Raw genomic sequence first — 18,278 nt, 5'->3', positions numbered from 1 at the left:
AAATAATGCCACGTAAATTGAAACGACGAGTTATTAGCTATCCACCTTTTTGTTGTAGTGTTATATCAACACCGACGTTATCCCTAAATTGTCATGAGTTGATCATCATCATTGTTGCTAGCTAGCTGTATAATAGCTAGCTAATTTGTTGTGCTTGCCCACAGCTTAGAAAAAGACATTGTTCATTCCCACCCCTCTTTTAGACTAAATCAAAGAAGACAATCTTGTGCATACGTTAATTTGTTGCACTTCCCAAGTTAATGATAAGTTCTTCCCCCCACCACAACATCCAAATCGAAAGATACAGTTGTTCCTTTTTTGTTTTCAGCCATCGAAATGAACTAGGTAGGAAACAAAGAACAAGAGACAAGTACTTTTTATAGAGGCTGAGACGCAGAATATGAAATTTATGGGTCTGGAATTTTAGTCATGACTTTGAGTTACTGATTTATAAATTAAATATTTTTATATATTACCAAATGAATTTCTTAAGATATATTCTCTCTGTTTCAAATTGTTTGTCTGGTTTTGACTTGGCACGGAGTTTAAGAAAATAAAGAAGACTTTTGAATCTTGTGGTCTTAAATTAAAGATATGTAGAATATACCAAAATGCGTTATAATTTTGTGGTCTTACACATGCCGTGTGGAAAGTTGGAATTAAAGAGTTGCCAAAAAAAGACTGAGACGTTCTTTTTTAAACTGACTAAATAGAAAATTAAGACAAATAAATTAAAACAGAGGGAATATATATACTCAACGGAAAAAGCTCAAATATGTCATCGAACTATCGGAAATGGCTCATTTATGTCACTCATCAATAGTTTGGCTCATTTATGCCATCGAACTATCGGAAATGGCTCATTTATGCCACTCATCAATAGTTTGGCTCATTTATGCCATCTCCGTTACCAAAATGATTCATTCATGTCATTTTTCATTAACGCCGATTTTATAATACCAAATATGACACGTAGCCTCCAATTAGAAGTCTACATCGTTTAATTAAACCAACTCAATTTTAAATCCCAAATTAATAAAAAATCCAACCCATACACCCGACCCACCCACAACCATAATCCAGTTGGAGGCCACATATCATATTTGGTATTGTAAAACCGGTGTTAATGAAAAATGGCATGAATGAATTATTTTGGTAACGGACGATGGCATAAATGAGTCAAACTATTAATAAGTGACATAGATGAGTCATTTCCGATAGTTCGATAGCGTAAAGAGCCAAACTATTGACGAGTTGCATAAATGAACAATTTCCGATAGTTCAATGGCATATTTGAGCCTTTTCCGTATACTAAAACTACTGAATTCTGTCTAACCCGCTTTCTTCACGTACTCAGGCTCATTCCCTAACTCTTTGGGAAAACTATTAGTAGTACGTCAATAGTTTGAAAGTATTAGTAACAGTATTTCTTTGTACATACAATAATTCATTGCGTCAGCAATTGATGTGGTCCCCATGCATTGGCTTCTCCTTCTATAAAGCTGGAAAATGTGCTATAACAGAATCCATCACTATATTACTATATTTTTGTGTCTTGTGAGAAAAACTTAACAACAAAAAAAATGAGTTTTTGGTGTTCAATTGCGGTTTGGTTACTTTTAATAGGAAGTTCTAGTTTGGTGGAAAGCAAATGTGCATTTGAGGCTATCTTTAACTTTGGAGACTCCAACACTGATACAGGTAGTTGAAGTATAATTCATAGTTATAGAAAATTATATTTGTTTAGGATTTGATAATGTAATATTTTTTTAGTTTATGATACTGAGAATAAATCATTTTCCTTCATATATACAGGTGGATTTTGTGCAGCATTTCCACCTCAAGGGTCTCCTTATGGAATGACTTATTTCAAAAGACCAGTAGGACGACCAACTGATGGCAGGGTTATCGTTGATTTTCTTGGTATATATTTCATCTAGTTTTATTTTATTTTCAGATTGATATTATTCTGTATGTTTGTTACTGTTCCATATTTTGCATAACTACCGATTCCTCATTACGCTATATTCATACTATTAGTTTCTTCCGGAAAGAATGATACACTTTTATACGTGAAAATAATTTAATTTAGACTTTTTATCTTTATCCTAAGTGAGAATCTTTGATAGGTTGGGAAAAAATAACATTTATAGCCATACAAATGTTGTGACATGTTTAAGAACACAAGTTTCAAGAGTCTGATAGTCACACTAATGTTATGAATGTTTAAGATCACAGTTTTTAAAAAAAATTGTTGCTTTTTTAAACTCTGTGTCGACTATTCAAATTATATCAAATAAATTAAAACGTGGAGTAAATTAAGAAGAAGTGTTTTTCTCATCATAGCTTTAGCTAGATATTTGATTGCTTAGTACTCTTGGAAGAATGAATTTTATGTACGCATTAGCGTTCAAGTACCTAGAGATATATACCAGAAAATGAACCTACTAATAATATGGTTTTAATGTCTGAATGTCAAGTGTAAGTATTAAAAGTTCTGTCCTAGGTTCTAATGGATTTAACTTAAACACACTGATCATGATGTTAATTTTCTTTACGTTATTAGCATATTTTAACTTGTTATAGTAGCATATAACTTGTCTTATTTTTCAAGTTACTTTCTGCTCCCTTTGGACTCTAATTCACGATTTATCATAAAAGAGGGTTATAGCATTTCTGAAAGTCTTATTAATTAGTCTTGTTTGACGTGCAGCTCAAGCATTTGGTTTGCCATTTGTGAGTCCATATTTGCAATCAATTGGATCTGATTTCAAACATGGTGCCAACTTTGCAACATCTGCATCCACAGTGCTCATGCCACAAACATCATTGTTTGTATCAGGCGTTAGCCCCTTCTATCTTGATGTTCAGCTACAACAGTTCAAGGAATTTAAGGTCAAAGTCGATGCACTTCAGAATAAAGGTAACGAAAATATGTTCCATTTAGCAACATTCATATATTTTTACCTTAATCATAAAATTTACATACAGTCAAACCTCTTTAAAACAGTGTCGTTACATAACATGAAATATCGATTCCACAGAAAACATGACTGTTATTAAGAAATGTTATTATAGAGGATGATTATCATAGAAATGTCTTGACTGTATGTATTTTTCTTTCCAGGGAATACTAATCTGCCTCCCTCAGACATATTTGGGAAGTCACTTTATACATTCTACATAGGTCAGAATGATTTCACTGGCAATTTGGCAAGTCAAGGAATAGGTGGAGTGAAGCAGTACTTACCTCAAGTAGTTTCCAAAATTACTAGCACCATCAAGGTAATAACATTAGAATATACTCCCGGCCTGTTATAATTTATGTTAAGTAGTTTGATTCTACACGAAATTTAATTAAGAAAAGAAAAAGATTTTTAAAACTTGTAATCTTAAACATATCATAACATTTGTGTGTCAATAAAAGTTTCTCGTTAAGGGTAGAATGAAAAGTGTAGAGTTACTTATTTTTAATATAAGAATTGTTAAGTTTCCCACATTAGTTGTGGATGTGGAACTTGGTATCCATATATCGGTCATGAGCTAGTTTTTAGGGTTGGGTTAGCTTAAGGCTCATTTATGGTATTAGAACTAGACCCGTCTCAATTCATAGTTTTCCCGATGTTGGGCCCATTTTATATTTTCCACGCGCCAGTTGTCAAATTTGAGCATGGGGAGGGTGTTTCCCCACATCGCCTTTGTGGATGGGGACTTAGTCTCCATATAGTCATGGGCAATCCTCACCTCACGATCTAGCTTTTGGAATAGAGTTTGGTCAAGTTCCATTTCTTCATCATGGTATAAGATCCATACTCATCTGAATTCGTAGTTTACCGATGTTCGGCCCCCATGTATATTATATATGCTTCAGTTATCAGGCCGGAGCGTGTAGGAGGTATTGAGTTTCCCACATCAGTTGTGGAGTTGGTCTCCTTATATAGTCTTGCACAATCCTCACCTCATGATCTAGCATTTGAAGTTAAGTTTGGCTCAAGATCCAGTTTCTTTTGCAACGGAGTAATAACAAAATAGAATCACATAAACTCGGACGGAGGGAATAGTCTTTGGGGTCCTAAATTTGAAGGATAATTAGCTGTTTTCTACAACTAAATAGTGTGAAAATCTGATCATTTTTTATTTTATTAATTTTTCACCAGGAAATCCATGGATTAGGGGGGAGAACATTTTTCGTACTTAACCTTGCACCAATTGGATGCTACCCAATGTTTCTGGTCCAGCTCTCTCACGATAGTTCTGATATTGATGAGTTTGGGTGCTTGAAATCATACGACAATGCAGTGGTGGAATATAACAATATGCTTAAAGAAGCATTGGCACAAACCAGAAAAGAACTTTCAGATGCAAATGTTGTTTATGTGGATACTCATTCTGTGCTCCTGGAGCTTTTCCAACACCCCACTTCTCACGGTAAGTTAATTTCTTTTGATATTATGTAAGTTCAATGAAACAATTGCTGCCGAGACAAAATTCCGAACTATGACGTGTTCCAATTGATCACTTGAACATATGATAAAGTGTTCCTATTAGACATTCCCGACTCATACTTTGAAAAAGTTCTTGCAAATGTTCATAAGCGCTCATTATGTAAATAAGTTAATCATTTAAAATGCCTCCTCCCGTAATTATCCAAATCAACACCATTGAAACATGCAAGAGGTTTTACGGTATTGATGCTAATGCATAAAAATAAAGGAAGTGACATATTTTAAGTGATTAACTTGTCTATATAATGGACGCTTGACAATACGCGCAAAAGCTTTTTCAAAATTTTGAGTCGGAAATGTCCAATGGAAACCGTTTATCATGTGTTCAAGTTGTTAATTGAAACATGTAGTATTTCGAGTACCATCAACACTCGAGTAGCTCTAATGGTGCATTGGTATTCTGCTTCCACTGACTTTAACATTATCAACTAGCTTCAAATGATGTTTTGTCTTTGTAGGGTTAAAATATGGAACCAGAGCATGTTGTGGACATGGAGGAGGTTCTTACAACTTCAACCAGCAGGTATTATGCGGAAATACCAAAGAGATAGATGGACAAACATTGTCAGCCACAGCTTGTGAGGATCCATACAATTATGTAAGCTGGGATGGGATACATGCCACTGACGCAGCAAACAAACAAATTGCATCTGCCATTCTCAGTGATTCTCATTTTGATCCTCCATTTTCACTACATAAATTATGTGATATTCAGCGAATCGGTTGATACATGGAGAAAATGAGCCGTGGGTTATTATTACTAGGGAAGATGAATAAAAGAAAGTGATGTTTCTATGATTTATATTGTTATGGCCTACTGTTATTTTGTGTTGATGATAGATGCATTAGGTTGCATTTAAATGTAATGAACGCCGGATTAACAGAGACGTCCTTTAACACAAACAGGCCATCATCAACAAATCTCATCAGTCGATTTCTCCCCACAAGACATAATCTCATAAGCATCAATCAACAACTTATCATGAACGAAAATAGTGACTTTCACCCAAAGAAGATCGAAACAACTAATACAGGTAAAAAGATTCTCGACTGCAGAAGGCCTACCAAAGTGGCACCATGAGCTGCTGTCTCTATATCTAAAAGGGCACCCCACAAATAGGGCTGAACAAACCATCTAACACAAAGACATATGCCTTCAATGGTTCGCTTGGTTTTAGTTCCAAGTCCCAACCATCTTCAAGTTATTACCTAAAATTTCATCAAAATTCTGTTGTTGAACGAACATTCTCATTTGCCAACTGAATTAAAGTTTGCACCCTTGTTATATAGTAAAAAGATTGTACACTCGTATGATTTTGATGTTTGTTAATCCATTCCAGTTACAAAGTGCAACAACTGCAATTGTTTCCAGGTATATTTCAGTAGATGATTGACCTCTGAATGTAAATTTTCCCTTTCAATCTGCAAGGCTGACCAAATATGAGGACATCATTTCATACTAGGTCGACCTCACATAACACTGTATCAGCAAATGGCCAGGTCTTAGAGTCTTACACCACACCATATTTTCTACCACAAGCCTTTTACAGATGTGGCAAAAACTAGAATCAGTGATTATAAAGTGCTATTTAAAGCAATGTGAGACAGCAACACAAATTAATCCCCTAAAACCCCAAGAAATCAGTGATTATAAAGTGCTATTTAAAGCAATGTGAGACAGCAACACAAATTAATCCCCTAAAACCCCAAGAATGACAGTCTTGATAAGGCAGCATTATACCATTGGTCCCTGTGAGAAACCTTGGTTTTTGCCATAAGTTGATTCCTTTCAAAACTCTGTTGTTCAAACAGCATGCAACCCTCAAAATAAACAGTGCACAAGCAAAATAAAAAGAAGGAAGCATGTCGGACCATTTAATTCAGTTCCTAAACCAAATTCATCATCCAGCATCACCTTACAAAACCATTGCAAAAGCGGTAGTAGATGAATTGAGTCCAAATCCCTCATTTCTACCCCTAAAAAGGCAAAAAACTCTAGATCAGTAATCTATGAAGTAAAGCAGTTCATCAGCTACGGATTCAACCATAAACTTAGAAGCCCTACAAAACCTAAAGGCTACGGGTCCTGCAATCGTAGTCTACTCACCCCATCCTCAAAGATGAGCTTCCTTTATCAGAAGATAACTTAGAGCAGACACTAGAAGAAAAAGGGTAGACTAAATAGGTCTTAGTCCTCAATTAAGTACATCAACAAGCCCCTCTAATGAGGTCAACAACCAATTCAGAAACTAGCTAGAAAATTGCATTCATTTCATGAAACATAAATTTTCATACAGAACTCCGATGCACAAAGCTGGATCATACAACTTCAAACGATACACATAAATACTCTCTCAATGTTTATGGAAAAAGAACCCCACAGAAATATTAGCAAGACCTATAATGGACCTCAGTAACAGCAGTTTGAGTTCAGATTTATATTTTGTCAATGTCTTCATCCTCAAATTCAATGTAATCATCCACAGCAGCGTCATCCTCTTCATCCAGACCATTAGCAATACCCTCATTAAGCCTTGTGTTCTCCGGTAACTCTCCATATGCCTTCAATAACCTGGCCTCATCAGGCATGTACTTCAAGATCACATCAGCTTTGTCGTCCTGGCAAAATAAAAAATACAAAGTTAAAATACAGCAATATCCACATTGGATAAGAACCCAAATCTCATCAAAGCAAATAATAATAACATGCCTCAATCCCAAGCAAGTTGAGGTCGATAACAAATCCTCATTATCAAACTAGATGCCACTGCTAGCACGGGCCCAACAATTTAGTTGTTTCCTGTCAAATTTTAATTATTATTTTCTTGACCTAGAAGTTTTATCTCTTCTACTTTGTATTGTTAGTGTTTTGTTGTGCAGACTATTTTAGCCATGAATCTCTTATTCTAGTTGGTTCTTGTTAAATGTTTATTGTATTTTATTACTCCCTCCGTCCCAATTAACGTGTTTAGAAAAACCTCAAGACCTTGCCAAGGTTGAATTATTCTTTGTAGAGTAAAATAAAAGTAGATACTAACTGCAGTTCTGCATTATGCCCGGATATGAAACTAAAGAAATCATCATGGTAAAAAAAAAAAATGATATATACACTTAGTACTTCCTTGTGATAGCATGTCCATACTATTACAAAGTAGTTAGGCGCTCCATATCCAATAACTTAAATCCTCTATATGCATATGCCCTTCAATTAGAAAACTGGGATCAATAGTTTTGTCCCAATATACAAGAGGCTATTTTTGTACATCAACCCGTTTATAATTTATAAAAAGTCCAACTCATTTGGGCAAGGTAGCCAAAATTTTACAAGCAAACCTATACCCTAAAAAGCAAAGGGAGATTTTTGGTGAAGAGACAATTCGGTTGTCCAAACCTATGATTAGATTCAGAGTTCTCAACGAATCAGTTCCAACAATAGTCCAAAGAATTCTTCCAAAGAAAACCATTGGCCCGCCTTTTCCTACTATGAAAATGTCGGTCTGGCTCCAAAGGGTGTGTGGGACACCATTGTACCATTAAGAGGTATATGTATGAGATTGAGCCCGAGTTTGTTAACTCAAAAGTATTTTTCCGCTACTGCAAGAAAAGAGGATATCATAACAATCTACCAGTTGAAAATAGATTTCCTTTATTTCCACTTACCCCACGGATCATACATGAGACACTTCCCAGATTAAAAAAATGGTGGCCATCTTGGGATACAAGGACAAAGTTAAATTGTTTGCAAACAGCCACTAGGAGTGCAAAAATGATAGATAAGACTAGGAAAGTTGTGGAGAAGTATGATGGTGAGCCACCTACGGAAGTACAGAATGTTTTTTATCAATGCAGGAAGTGGAGTTTGGTGTGGGTTGGGAGAAACAAAGTTGCCCCTTTGGAGCGTGATGAAGTTGAAATGCTATTTGGGTTTCCAAAGAACCATACTACGAAGGTGGCATAAGTAGGATAGATAGATACAAGTCGCTTGGCAACTCATTCCGGGTCGAAACAATGGTTAACACTTATCAGTGTTGAGAGTTGTGTTTCCAAATAGCATCAATATCTTATCACTCTTCTCAGGAATTGGCGGTGCTGAAGTTTCTCTTCTCGAGATTAGACTCAGTAATGTGGTTTCGATTGAAAAATCCAAAGTCAACAGGAATATTGTGAGAAGCTAGTGGGAGCAAATAAATCAGAGGAGGAATCTCATACATTTTGACGATGTGCAACTGCTGAACAAAGACCGATTGAAGAAATTAATAGAATCATTTAGAAGAATTGATTTAGTGATTGTTGGAAGCCTGTGTAACAACCTCGCAGGCAGTAACCGATGAGTAGGGATGGGCTTGAAGGCAAAGAGTTCTCTATTTTTTTATTATGTTCAGTTATTGTATAACGTCAAAGTCCATAATGTCTACACATAGATATGAAACTGTCTCAAATCTAGAAATCCTATTCCTTTTTCTTAACCTTGCCAAGGCTGAATTATTCTTTGTAGAGTAAAATCAAAGTAGATACTAATTGCAAAGCTGCATTATGGGGGGTATCTTTACTATATGAAACTAATGAGACTATCATGGTAAAAAACAAATCGTACACACTCTTTCTACATCCTTGTAATAGCATGTCCATACTATTACAAAGTTGTAGGTATTCCATATCCAATAACTTAAAATCCTCTATCTGCATATGCCCTTCAATTACAAAACTATGGTTTCAATAGTTGTCCCAATATACAGGAGATTATTTTTGTACATCATCCTGTTTATACTTCTTCAAAAATCCAACCAATTTGGGCAAGGTAGTCAAAATTTTACAAGAAAACCCCAAACCCTAAAAAGCAAAGGGAGATTTTTGATGAAGAGACGATTCGATTGCCCAAACCTATGATTGGATTCAAAGTTCCTACTGAATCAGTTCCAACAATAGTCCAAAGACTTCTTCTTGAAAAGACCATTGGCCCGCCTTTTTTCGGGTGTGCGGGACACCATTAACATTAAGAGGATTTTGTATGAGATTGAGCTTGAGTTTGTCGACTCAAAGTATTTTCCCGTTACTACAAGAAAAAGTGAATATCTTCATAATTCTGCCTGTTGAAAATAGTTTTGCTTTGTTTCCAATTACCCCACGGCCCATTCATGAGATACTTCCTCTATCAAAAAAATGGTGGTTAAACAGTTTGCAAACAGCCATTGAGAGTGCAAAATTGATAGATAAGATCAAGAAAGTTGTGGAGAAGTATGATGGTGAGCCACCTATGGAAGTACATAGGTATGTTCTTGATCAATACAGGAAATGGAATTTGGTGTCGGTTGTGAGAAACGAAGTTGCCCTTTGGAGGCTGATGAAGTTGAAATGCTATTGGGATTTCGATAGAACCTTACCAGGGGAGGTGGTGTAAGTAGGACGGATAGATACAAGTCGCTTCACAACTCATTCGTGGTTGAAACAATAGCGTACTACTTATCGGTGTTGAGAGACGTGTTTCCAAATGGCATCAGCATCTTATCACTCTTCCTCGGAAGTAGCGGTGCTGAATTTGCTCCTTACCGTCTCGGGATTAAACTCAATAACGTGGTTCGACTGAAAAACTCAAAGTCAACATGAATATTGTGAGAAGCTGGTGGGAGCAAACTAATCAGAGGGGAAAATCATACAGTTTGACGATGTGCAACTGCTGAACAAAGACCGCTTAGAGAAATTGATAGAACCATTTAGAGGATTTGACTTAGTGATTGGTGGAAGCCTGTGTAACAACCTTGCAAGCGGTAACAGGGTGATTAGAGATGGGCTTGAAGGCAGAGAGTATTCTCTAATTTTTTATTATGTTCGGATACGGGATAACGTCAAGTCCATAATGTCTAAACATAGATGTTATTGTCTCAAGTGTAGATATTCTAGTTTATTCTTGGTAGAGTTAAATCAGACTAATTACTAATTGCAATTCTGCATTGTACTGGGTATCATTACTATATAAAACTAATGAGACTGTCATGGTAAAAAACAAATCATACACACACTTTCTACTTCCTTGTGGTAGCATGTCCAAACTATTACAAAGTATTAGGTTCTCCACATCTAATAACTTAAAATCCTCTATCTGCATATGCCCTTCAATCAGAAAACTTTGGGATCAATAGTTTTGTCCCAATATACCGAAGGCTATTTTTATACATCATCCCGTTTATACTTCATTAAAATTCCAACTCATTTGGGCAAGGTAGTCAAAATTTTACAAGCAAACTCTAAACACAAAAAGGCAAAGGGAGATTTTTGGGAAGAGACAATTCGATTGCCCAAACCTATGGTTGGATTTAGAGTTCCTACCGGATTAGTTCCAACAATGGTGATAATTCTTCCCAAGAAAACCATTTGCCCACCTTTTTTCTACCTATGAAAAATGTTGCTCTAGCTCCAAAGGGTGTGTGGGACACCATCAAGAGGTTTCCATATGAGATTGAGCCTGAGTTTGTCGACTCAAAGTATGATGGTCATCTTGGGATACAAGGACAAAGTTAAATTGTTTGCAAACAGCCATTAGGCATGCAAAAATGATAGATAAGATCAGAAAGTTGTGGAGAAGTTTGATGGTGAGTCACCTAGATATATGTTCTTGATCAATACAGGAAGCGGAATTTAGTGTGTGTTGGGAGAAACCATGTTACCACTTTGGAGCTTGATGAAGTTGAAATGCTATTGGGGTTTTCAAAGAACCATACTAGGGGAGGTGGTATAAGTAGGACAGATAGATACAATTCGCTCGGCAACTCATTCCAAGTTGAAACAGTGGCGTACCACTTATCAGTATCAACATCTTATTACTCTCCTCTGGAATTGGCGGTGCTGAAGTTGCGCTTTACCGTCTCGGGATTAGACTCAATAATATGGTTTCAATTGAAAAATCCAAAGTCAACAGGTGGGAGCAAACTAATCAGAGGGGGAATCTCTGACCCCAATATTGCCCAATACAGGGTAGACAACACTTGAACCCCCAATATTCAGAAGGAACTTGCAGGAGGAACTTGCAGGACTGGGAAATCAATGAACTCATCTCATTACTACATACACCGGAGGAATGCAACATTTGATGAACAAATCCCAGACTGACTACTTTGGGGCAACACCAAGGAAGGGATTTATACTGTGAAGGAAAGCTACAAATTTTGGTGTTCACAGAATGGCATCTTTGATGTTTTTCTTTGGAAACATATCTGGAGAACAGACAACCTCTGAAGGTTTCCTGTTTTACCTGGACAGCCTTACATAAAGCATGTCTAACTCAAAATAACCTCAGAAAGAAAGGACTCATCCTCATCAACAGATGTTTCTTCTGCAAGTAGGCCAATGAAACTGTCAGCCATCTCTTTTTGCACTGTCCCACAGCAACTGATTTATAGCATCTCTGTCACTTCTCTGTTTGGTCCTCAATGGGTTATGCCCCTTTCCATTAAAGATGCCTTTGCTAGCCGGATAGGCTGGAAAGTTGACAAGACCAGCAAAAGGATCTGGAGGATGATCCCAGCAGTTATTTTTTGGAGTATTTGGAAAGAAAGGAATTGCAGATGCTTTGATGGAATCTCAACTTCCATTAGCACACTTAAGGCTACATGTCTAACCACTCTTTTCAGTTGGCACTTTCTTTCCCCTGCAAACAGTGTGGATAACTTTTTGGATTTTGTTAATTCACTAACTCTAGCACACGGTTTTGGAGATGAAATTTTTGGCTGTTTACAGACTTTTGCTCAGCTAGCTTCATGTTTATTTTGTTTTGAAGCAGCTATTTATCTTTCCTGTAACTTTGCATTTTCTTGATGCCTTTCTAATACAATTTAATTACTTCACCCAAAAAACAAAAAAAAATCAGAGGGGGAATCGCATACATTTTGACGATGTGCAATAGCTAGACATAGATCACTTGAAGAAATTGATAGAATCATTTAGAGGATTTGATTTAGTGATGGATGGAAGCCCGCATAACAACCTTGCGGGCTGTAACAAGGTGAACAGGTATGGGCTTGAAGGCAAAGAGTCTTCTTTGTTTTCTTATTATGTTCAAATATTGGATAACATCAAGTCCATAATGTCTAGACATAGATGATACTGTCTCAGATTTAGATATCCTATTCCTTTTTCTTCTTCTTCTTTTTTTTTTTTTTTTTTTTTAAATAAAGAATCCTATTCCTTTTTCTTAACCTTGCCAAGGATGAATTATTCGTTGCAGAGAAAATCAAACTGGATACTAATTGCAATTCTGCATTATGTTAGGATATCTTTACTATATTAAATTAACGAGACTGTCATGGTCAAAAACAAGTCATGCATACACTTTTTCCTTCCTTGTGATAGCATGTCATACACTTTTTCCTTCCTTGTGATAGCATGTCCATACTATTACAAGGTAGTAGGTGCTCCATATCCAATAACTTAGAATACTCTATCTGCATATGCCCTTCAATAAGAAAACTATGGGATCAATAGTTTTGTCCCAATATATATGACGCTATTTTTGTACATCATCCCATTTATACTTTATAAAAGATCCAACTCAATTGGGCAAGGTAGTCAAAATTTTACAAGCAAACCCTAAACCCTAAATAGCAAAGGTAGATTTTTGGTGAAGAGATAGTTCAATTGCCCGAACCTATGATTGGATTCAAAGTTCCTACCGAATCAGTTCCAACAATGGTCAAAACAATTCTTCCTGAGAAAACTATTGGCCCACCTTTTTCCTACAATGAAAATGTTGCTCTAGCTCCAACGGGTGTGTGGGACACCATTAAGAGGTTTTTGTATGAGATTAAGCCTGAGTTTGTTGACTCAAAGTATTTTTCCGATACTGCAAGAAAAAGAGGATATCTTCATAATTTGCCGGATGAAAATAGATTTCTTTTTTAGTTACCAGTATCCAAAAAAAAAAAAATAGATTTCTTTTGTTTCCACTGACCCCATGAACCATTCATGTGGCATTTCCCTATCAAAAAAATGGTGGCCATCTTGGGATACAACAACAAAGTTAAAATGTTTGCACACAGCCATTGGGAGTGCAATATTGACAGATAAGATCAAGAAAGTTATGGAGAAGTATGGTGATTAGCCATCTATGGAAGTACATAAGTTGATCAATGCAGGGAGTGAAATTTGGTGTGGATTGGGAGAAACAAAGTTGCCCCTTTAGAGCCTAATGAAGTTGAAATGCTAATGGGATTTACTATACTAGTGGAGGTGGTATAAGTAGGACGGATAGATACAAGTCGCTTGGCAACTCATTCCAGGTTGAAATAGTGGCGTACCACTTAGGTGTTGAGACATGTTTCCAAGTGACATCAACATCTTATCACTCTTCTCTGGAATTGACAGTGCTAAAGTTGATCTTTAGAATCGTTTAGAGGATTTGATTTAGTGTTTGGGGGATGCTTGTGTAACAACCTTGCAAGAAGGTTTGAATGGCTTTAACACGTGTGGAGATATCTATAATATCCGTCTTTCTTCTCTTTTATCGTTGGCAAAGAGTTAGCAGGGATGGGCTAGAAGGCAAAGAGTCTTCTCTATTTTTTAATTATGTTCGTATATTGTATAACGTTAAGTCCATAATATCTAGACAGAGATGATATTGTCTCAAATTTAGACATCTTATTCCCTTTTCTTAACCTTGTCAAGGCTGAATTATTCTTTGTAGAGTAAACTAAAACTAGACACTAATTGCAGTTCTGTATTATGATGGGTTATCTTTATTGTATGAAACAAATGAGACTGTCATGGTCAAAAACAAATCATACATAAACTTAGTACTTCCTTGTGATAGCATGTCCATACTATTACAAAGTAGCAGGTGCACCATATCCAATAACTTAAAAATCCTCTATCGCATATGCCCTTCAATCAAAGAACTATGGGATCAATAGTTTTGTCCCAGAATACAAGAGGCTATTTTTGTACATCATCCCATCTATACTTCATAAAAAATCCAACTCATTCGGGCAAGGTAGTCAAAATTTTACAAGCAAACCCTAAACACTAAAAAGCAAAGGGAGATTTTTGGTGAAGAGACAATTCGATTGCCCAAACCTATGATTAGATTCAAAATTCCTACCGTATCAGTTCCAACAATGGTCCAAAAAATCTTCCCCCAGAAAACCATGGCCCACCTTTTTTCTACTATGAAAATGTTGCTCTAGCTCCAAAGGGTGTGTGGGATACCATTAAGAGGTTCCTGTATGAGATTGAGCAAGTGTTTGTCGACTCAAAGTATTTTTCCGCTACTGCACAAAAAAAAAAAAAGAGGATATCTTCATTATCTACCGGTTGAAAATAGATTTACTTTGTTTCCACTGACACCAATACTTCCACTAACAAAAAAATGGTGGTCATCTTGGAATACAAGGACAAAGTTAAATTGTTTGCAAACAGCCATTGAGAGTGCAAAATTGATGAATAAGATCAGGAAAGCTGTGGAGAAGTATGATGGTAAGCCACCTATGGAAGTACAAAAGTATGTTCTTAACCAATGCAGAAAGTGGAATTCGGTGTGGGTTGGGAGAAACAAAGTTACCACTTTGGTGCCTAGAAATGCTATTGGAGTTTTCAAAAATCATACTAGGGGAGGTGGTATAAGTGGACTAATAGATCCAAGTCGCTTAGCTACTCATTCCAGGTTGACACAGTGGCGTACCACTTATCGGTGTTGAGAGACATGTTTCCAAATGGCATCAACGTCTTATCACTCTTCTCTGGAATTGTCGTTGCTGAAATTGCGCTTTACTGTCTCGGGATTAGACTCAATAATGTGGTTTCAAATGAAAATCCAAAGTCAATAGGAATATTGTGAAAAGAAGTTGGGAGCAAACCAGTGTTGTCAAAGGCGCGCTTACGCCCTGAAGCGAAGCTCAAAACATGTTGAGCGCTTCGCCTCCCTTTATGTCCGCATCAGTGTCATCATCAAGGCTCTAAAACATACTTTTCCTTGCCAACGAGCCTCTCTTGATGAGGTGGCACCAGATAATTGATATTTCACTTTATCGTAATGTTTTTACAATTACTTTGTCCATATATTTGTTATTCATGCTTATTGTTATTAGTCTTGGACTATACATATATATTTTTGTATGTTCGCACCATTGCGCTTTTATTCATTAAAGCTCACACTTTATTTGCGCTTAAAGCCCCAGCTGACCTTAGAGCTTTTTTAAGCTTTTCGCTTTTGATAACACTGGAGCAAACTAATCAAAGGGGGAATCTCAAACATTTTGACGATGTGCAGCTGCTAAACAAAGACCGCTTAGAGAAATTGATAGAATCATTTGGAGGATTTGATTTAACGATTGTTGGAAGCCCATGTAACAACCTTGCAGACAGGTAACAGGGTGATGGGCTTGAAGGCAAAGAGTCTTCTCTATTTTTTTATTATGTTCGGATATTGGATAACCTCAAGTCTATAATGTTGTTGTCTCAGATTTAGATATCCTATTCCTTTTTCTTAACCTTGCCAAGGCTGAATTATTCATTGTAGAGTAAAATCAAACTAAGATACTAATTGCAATTCTACATTATACTGGGTATCATAACTATATGAAACTAATGAGACTATCATGGTAATAAACAAATTATTCATACAGTTACTTCCTTGTGTTAGCATGTCCATACTATTACAAAGTTGTAGGTGCTCCATATCTAATAACTTAAAATCCTCTATCTGCATATGCCCTTCAATCGGAAAACTATGGGATCAATAGTTGTGTCCCAACATACAAGAGGATATTTTTGTACATCATCCTATTTATACTTCATAAATAATTCAGCTAATTTGGGCAAGGTAATCAAAATGTTACAAGCAAACCCTAAACATTAAAACGCAAAGAGAGATTTTTGGTGAAGATACAATTCGATTGCCCAAACCTATGATTGGATTCAGAGTTCCTACCGTATCAGTTCCAACAATGGTACAAAAAATTCTTCCCCAGAAAACCCTGGCCCACCTTTTATCTACTATGAAAATGTTGCTCTGGCTCCAAAGGGTGTGTGGGATACCATTAAGAGGTTCCCGTATGAGATTGAGCAAGAGTTTGTCGACAAAGTATTTTTCCGCTACTGCAAAAAAAAAAAAAGGATATCTTCATAATCTACCGATTGAAAATAGATTTCCTTTGTTTCCACTTACCACAAACCATTCATGAGACACTTCCTCTATCAATAAAAATGGCAGTCATCTTGGAATACAAGGAAATGTTAAATTGTTTGCAAATAGCCATTGGGAGTGCAAAATTGATAGATAAGATTAGGAAAGTTCTGGAGAATATGATTGTGACCCACCTATGGAAGTAGAGAAGTATGTTCTTGATCAATGCAAGAAAAGGAATTTGGTGTGGATCGGGAGAAACAAAGTTTCCCTTTTGGAACCTGATGAAGTGGAAATGCTATTGGGGTTTCCAAAGAAACATACTCAGGGAGGTGGTATAAGTAGGACTGAAGATACAACTCACTTGGCAGCTGGCAACTCATTCCAGGTTGAAACAGTAGTGTACCACTTATCGGTGTTGAGAGACTCTAATCACTTTTATCTGGAGCTGGCGGTGCTGAAGTTGCTCTTTTCGGTCTCGAGAGCAGACTCAATAATGTGATTTCAGTTGAAAAATCTAAAGTCAACAAGAATTTTGTGAGAAGCAAGTGGAAGCAAACTAATGTCTAATCAGAGGGGAAATCTCATACATTTTGACGATGTGCAACTGTTGAACAAAGACCGCTCGTAGAAATTGATAGAATCATTTAGAGGATTTGATTTACTGATTGTTTAGTCATTGTTGGAACCCCGTGTAACAACCTTGCAGACAGTTACAGGGTAAAGAGGGATGGGCTTGAAGGAAAAGAGACTTCTCTATCTTTTGATTATGTTCGGGTATTGGATAACCACCCCCACCCCACCACCCACCCACTTAGACAAGGTAGTCAAAATTTTACACGGGAATATCCACTGTAAACTAACAAAAAAAAAACACCTGGGCACGAACAAAAATTACTCAGATACGCAAAATAAGTTAATTTCTTACTTATTTTCTCATGTTCGGTTGGCCAGTGAAAAACATATTTGGAAAATACTCACCCACCCCAAATTACACAAGCAAACAACACAAACAAAAACTACACCAAATTACAAATAGCATTAAAGGTATCAGAAAAACAGGATGATTACCTGATAATCACGAAGTCCAACAAGAACGATATCACCAGCAGCAATCCAAACTTTCTTATGCATTTTACCACGTATATGACAAAGACGTTTTGTTCCATCAATACACATAGCTTCACAACGACCATTACCTAACATACGTTGTACCTGTGCATATTCTTGTCCATCTTCTTTGAAAACAAGTTCTCTTTTCTCATCATCTGCTTCATTTTTACCTCTTTTCCTGTTTTTACCTCCTTTACCTTTGTTCTTTGGCATGTTTTTTGTTTGATTTGCTTCTCTTTAAGTGTCTGTTGAAACCCTAAACTGGAAATGAGGGGGGGTTCTTGTTCCTTTATTTTATTTATCTGATCTGATGAATGGTTATTTTTTGGTGTTCTTTTGATGTTGTAGAAGTGTTGAGAACTAGCGTTGAACCCACGAGTGTTATGGTTGGCACACGTGCGGTGAACAAAGGTTTACTGTATTCAACATCAATACCCTTTTTGTCCTTTTCAATTTCCATTTTCGGTTGAAAAGGCGATCGTGTAGTTTGCTTTCTTCCTTGCGTATTAGTATTTGTTGCCCCATTTGCTTAAATAAAATTATCTTAATTT

The 18,278-nt window shown here is 36.5% G+C and overlaps 2 protein-coding genes and 1 pseudogene across 4 annotated transcripts; 2 read left to right on the top strand and 1 right to left on the bottom strand.

Moving 5' to 3' along the window:
• Positions 1 to 1,530: 1,530 nt before the first annotated feature.
• Positions 1,531 to 5,303, top strand: LOC132068583 (GDSL esterase/lipase At4g01130-like). Its single transcript, XM_059462220.1, has 6 exons — positions 1,531 to 1,701; positions 1,816 to 1,923; positions 2,714 to 2,923; positions 3,128 to 3,285; positions 4,158 to 4,428; positions 4,964 to 5,303. The coding sequence occupies exons 1-6, from the start codon at positions 1,584 to 1,586 to the stop codon at positions 5,230 to 5,232; spliced, it is 1,134 nt and encodes a 377-aa protein (XP_059318203.1). The 5' UTR covers positions 1,531 to 1,583; the 3' UTR covers positions 5,233 to 5,303.
• Positions 5,304 to 6,150: 847 nt separating this feature from the next.
• On the bottom strand, positions 6,151 to 18,074 carry LOC132068585 (eukaryotic translation initiation factor 1A). 3 transcript variants are annotated; one of them, XR_009417445.1, is made up of 4 exons: positions 17,686 to 18,074; positions 6,915 to 7,124; positions 6,613 to 6,663; positions 6,151 to 6,482 (listed from the first exon to the last, which is right to left on the bottom strand). XR_009417445.1 is itself a non-coding variant. In XM_059462222.1 (3 exons), the coding sequence occupies exons 1-2, from the start codon at positions 17,938 to 17,940 to the stop codon at positions 6,942 to 6,944; spliced, it is 438 nt and encodes a 145-aa protein (XP_059318205.1). In that variant the 5' UTR covers positions 17,941 to 18,074; the 3' UTR covers positions 6,151 to 6,482; positions 6,915 to 6,941. The 3 variants fall into 3 exon arrangements, 2 of the variants coding, with proteins under 2 accessions (XP_059318205.1, XP_059318204.1); XM_059462222.1 differs by lacking the exon at positions 6,613 to 6,663; XM_059462221.1 differs by lacking the exons at positions 6,151 to 6,482; positions 6,613 to 6,663 and having other exon boundaries at positions 6,756 to 7,124; positions 17,686 to 18,072.
• LOC132068584 (DNA (cytosine-5)-methyltransferase DRM2-like) lies at positions 10,794 to 11,685 on the top strand (annotated as a pseudogene).
• Positions 18,075 to 18,278: the final 204 nt, after the last annotated feature.

This window comes from Lycium ferocissimum, chromosome 8 (assembly GCF_029784015.1).
Source record: "Lycium ferocissimum isolate CSIRO_LF1 chromosome 8, AGI_CSIRO_Lferr_CH_V1, whole genome shotgun sequence".
Taxonomy (NCBI): Eukaryota; Viridiplantae; Streptophyta; class Magnoliopsida; order Solanales; family Solanaceae; genus Lycium; species Lycium ferocissimum.
This window is presented reverse-complemented; position numbering and strand designations above follow the sequence as displayed.

Coding starts and splice junctions, on each gene's coding strand:
- LOC132068583 (XM_059462220.1), top strand. CDS start 1,584: ATGAGTTTTTGGTGTTCAATTGCGGTTTGGTTACTTTTAATAGGAAGT. Junction 1,924..2,713: donor GGTTATCGTTGATTTTCTTG/GTATATATTTCA, acceptor TTTGACGTGCAG/CTCAAGCATTTGGTTTGCCA. Junction 3,286..4,157: donor AAATTACTAGCACCATCAAG/GTAATAACATTA, acceptor ATTTTTCACCAG/GAAATCCATGGATTAGGGGG.
- LOC132068585 (XM_059462222.1), bottom strand. CDS start 17,940: ATGCCAAAGAACAAAGGTAAAGGAGGTAAAAACAGGAAAAGAGGTAAA. Junction 7,125..17,685: donor TTGGACTTCGTGATTATCAG/GTAATCATCCTG, acceptor TTATTTTGCCAG/GACGACAAAGCTGATGTGAT.